The sequence below is a fragment of the Engraulis encrasicolus genome, chromosome 2, assembly GCF_034702125.1.
Source record: "Engraulis encrasicolus isolate BLACKSEA-1 chromosome 2, IST_EnEncr_1.0, whole genome shotgun sequence".
NCBI classification, from domain to species: Eukaryota; Metazoa; Chordata; class Actinopteri; order Clupeiformes; family Engraulidae; genus Engraulis; species Engraulis encrasicolus.
Genome location: NC_085858.1, coordinates 59634796 through 59637295, shown reverse-complemented (window position 1 = coordinate 59637295; position 2500 = coordinate 59634796). Strand labels below are relative to the sequence as shown.

Here is a 2500-nt window from a genome sequence, read left to right as displayed (position 1 = left end):
GGGAGAAAGAGAGAGAGAGATGGGGAGAGAGGGGGAGGAGAGAGAGAGAGGGGAGAGAGAGAGAGAAGGGAGGGAGAGGGAGAGAGAGAGGGGAGGGAGAAAGAGAGAGAGAGAGTGAAGAGAGAGAGAGAGGGAGAGAGAGAGGGGGAGGAGGGATCTGTATGAAGTTTGGAGAATAAATGGTGATTATTATCGGCGCGAGGGGGCGGGCAGGCTCGTGTTCTGACGTCAGAGAGACGGCGACCAATGGGCACCTCGTGCGAGACACGGGCTAGACACACGCACGCATGCGCAGAGAGCCCGCGGAGAGAACACGGACTTTATAAAGCAGACGGGAGCTCTCGGACGGAGCTCTGAAAGTCCTCGCGACTCCTGGACATAACACACACACACAACACACCTAGAGAGACGGACTCTTTTACTCTCTCTCTCTCTCTCTCACACACACACACACACACACACACACATACCCAGAGGAGCGGTGTTGGACATGCCTGCCTGGAGTCCGTTTCTCGATTCTTGCCTTTGCTAACCGTCTTAAGTCGGTCTTGAGTTGGTCGTAAGTTGCTCTTGAGTTGGTCTTAAGTTGGTCTTAAGTTGGTCTTCAGTTGGTCTTTAGACGCAAGACCAACTTAAGAACAACTTAAGAACAACTTAAGAACAACTTAAGACCAACTCAAGACCTTGGTTACAACGTTGGTCTTAAGAACGAACAAAATGGCTAAAGTCGTTAGCAAAGGCACTGTCGAGAAACGACCCCCTGTGCTGGAGTTGTGGCTAAAGTCTCCACGCTGGTGTGAAGAAAACGTCAATTTAGATGGTTGTTTTATGACATTTTGTAGACTTGCGCTTGTGATTGTATCGCTCGGTTTGTCAAACTTTACCCTCGAAGTCAATTTGCAACCGTCGCCTGGATTTGGACATGTCTATCTGCGCTGCACTAGTGACTAAAGAGGAGAGAAACACTAATTTCGACATCCCGAAACTGCACATCGGAGAACAGAGGAGTCACTAAGCAACTAAAGGATCCAGTTGTGAACATTCATCTCATAAGTGATTATTTCTTAACCATCTGGAGATTTCTACTTTATTTCTCTCTCAGTTGAAGAGACCCGTTAGAATCCACGTACGCGCCACAACTGTCCCAACTGACAGACTGAAGACTTTGTTTTTTCCCCTCTCGTGTCATCGCGTGTCCGTGAGTGTGTGTGTATTGAACTCTCTTTCTGATGAATCTGCTGGACTCCTACGGGACCCTGGCGGCGATAGGTGAACATGAACGCGATGACAAATGTTTGTCGCCCGATTCCGAGGACTCCTCCGTTGCCGTTAGCTCCCCGAGCCCATCCGCCTCCTCCTCGAGCTCCACAGCCGAGAACAGCAGCTCGGACACAGAGAACACGCGACCTCACGAGAACGAGAACAGTAGCTCACGAGTAGGACCGCTGGAGATCTCGAGCTTCAAGACGGAGCGCGTGGACGAGGTGGGGGAGGAGGATGGCGAGAGCAAGTTCCCGGTGTGCAGCATCCGCGAGGCCGTCTCGCAGGTCCTGAAGGGCTACGACTGGACACTCGTGCCCATGCCGGTGCGCGCCAACGGCTCCGGTAAGAACTGGAGACCGCACGTGAAGAGGCCGATGAACGCCTTCATGGTGTGGGCTCAGGCCGCGCGCAGGAAACTGGCAGACCAATACCCGCACCTGCACAACGCGGAACTCAGCAAGACACTCGGGAAACTCTGGAGGTGAGACATAGAATACTATATACAGTAGGGGAGAGAGAGAGAGAGAGAGAGAGAGAGAGAGAGAGAGAGAGAGAGAGAGAGAGAGAGAGAGAGAGAGTTTATATTATGTGGCCCATTTTCCCACAAGAAAACGAAGTTGCCTAATAGCTGATATAGGATACTGGTCTCCATCGAGCGTGCTCTCTCTTCTTATACAAATGTACACTGTAAAACAATCCATTTTTTGACCGAAGGCTATTGTCCTTTTAAGCATATTTTCCAACACCAACCTAAAATATATAGGTAAATCAATGTACTGTGTGCTTTAAATGTATGTGTACTGTCTATGTATAATTGCCTAAGTCCACACCTAAAGTCTATGTCTATGTCTGCATGGGGAAGTAAGGAACGTAATTTAAATTCTTTGTATGACCAGTGCATGTTAAGAAATTGACAATAAAACCAACTTGACTTAAATATGGATTTAAGCATTACAGGTCATGAACATTTGTATAAGAAGAGAAAGCTCAATGGAGAGAAAAGATGTAAGCAGTCCCATTAGGGTTGCCAAGTATGAAGTGATATGAGCAGTCTAACCAGTAGGGTTGCCAAGTATGAAGTGATATGAGCAGTCCCATTATGGTTGCCAGGTATGAAGTGATATGAGCAGTGTGACCAGTAGGGTTGCCAGGTGTGAAGTGATATGAGCAGTCTAACCCTTAAGGTTGCCAGGTATGAAGTGATATGAGCAGTCCCATTAGGGTTGCCAGGTATGAA

The 2500-nt window shown here is 48.6% G+C and overlaps 1 protein-coding gene across 1 annotated transcript in view; it reads left to right on the top strand.

Moving 5' to 3' along the window:
* Window positions 1-1242: 1242 nt before the first annotated feature.
* LOC134465436 (transcription factor SOX-9-like) overlaps window positions 1243-2500 on the top strand; it is a 5223-nt gene continuing 3965 nt past the window's right edge. Inside the window, exon 1 of the mRNA XM_063219093.1 lies at window positions 1243-1744. Within this exon, the coding sequence (XP_063075163.1) occupies window positions 1581-1744 (164 nt within the window). The 5' untranslated portion in view covers window positions 1243-1580. The remainder of the gene's footprint in view (window positions 1745-2500) is intronic.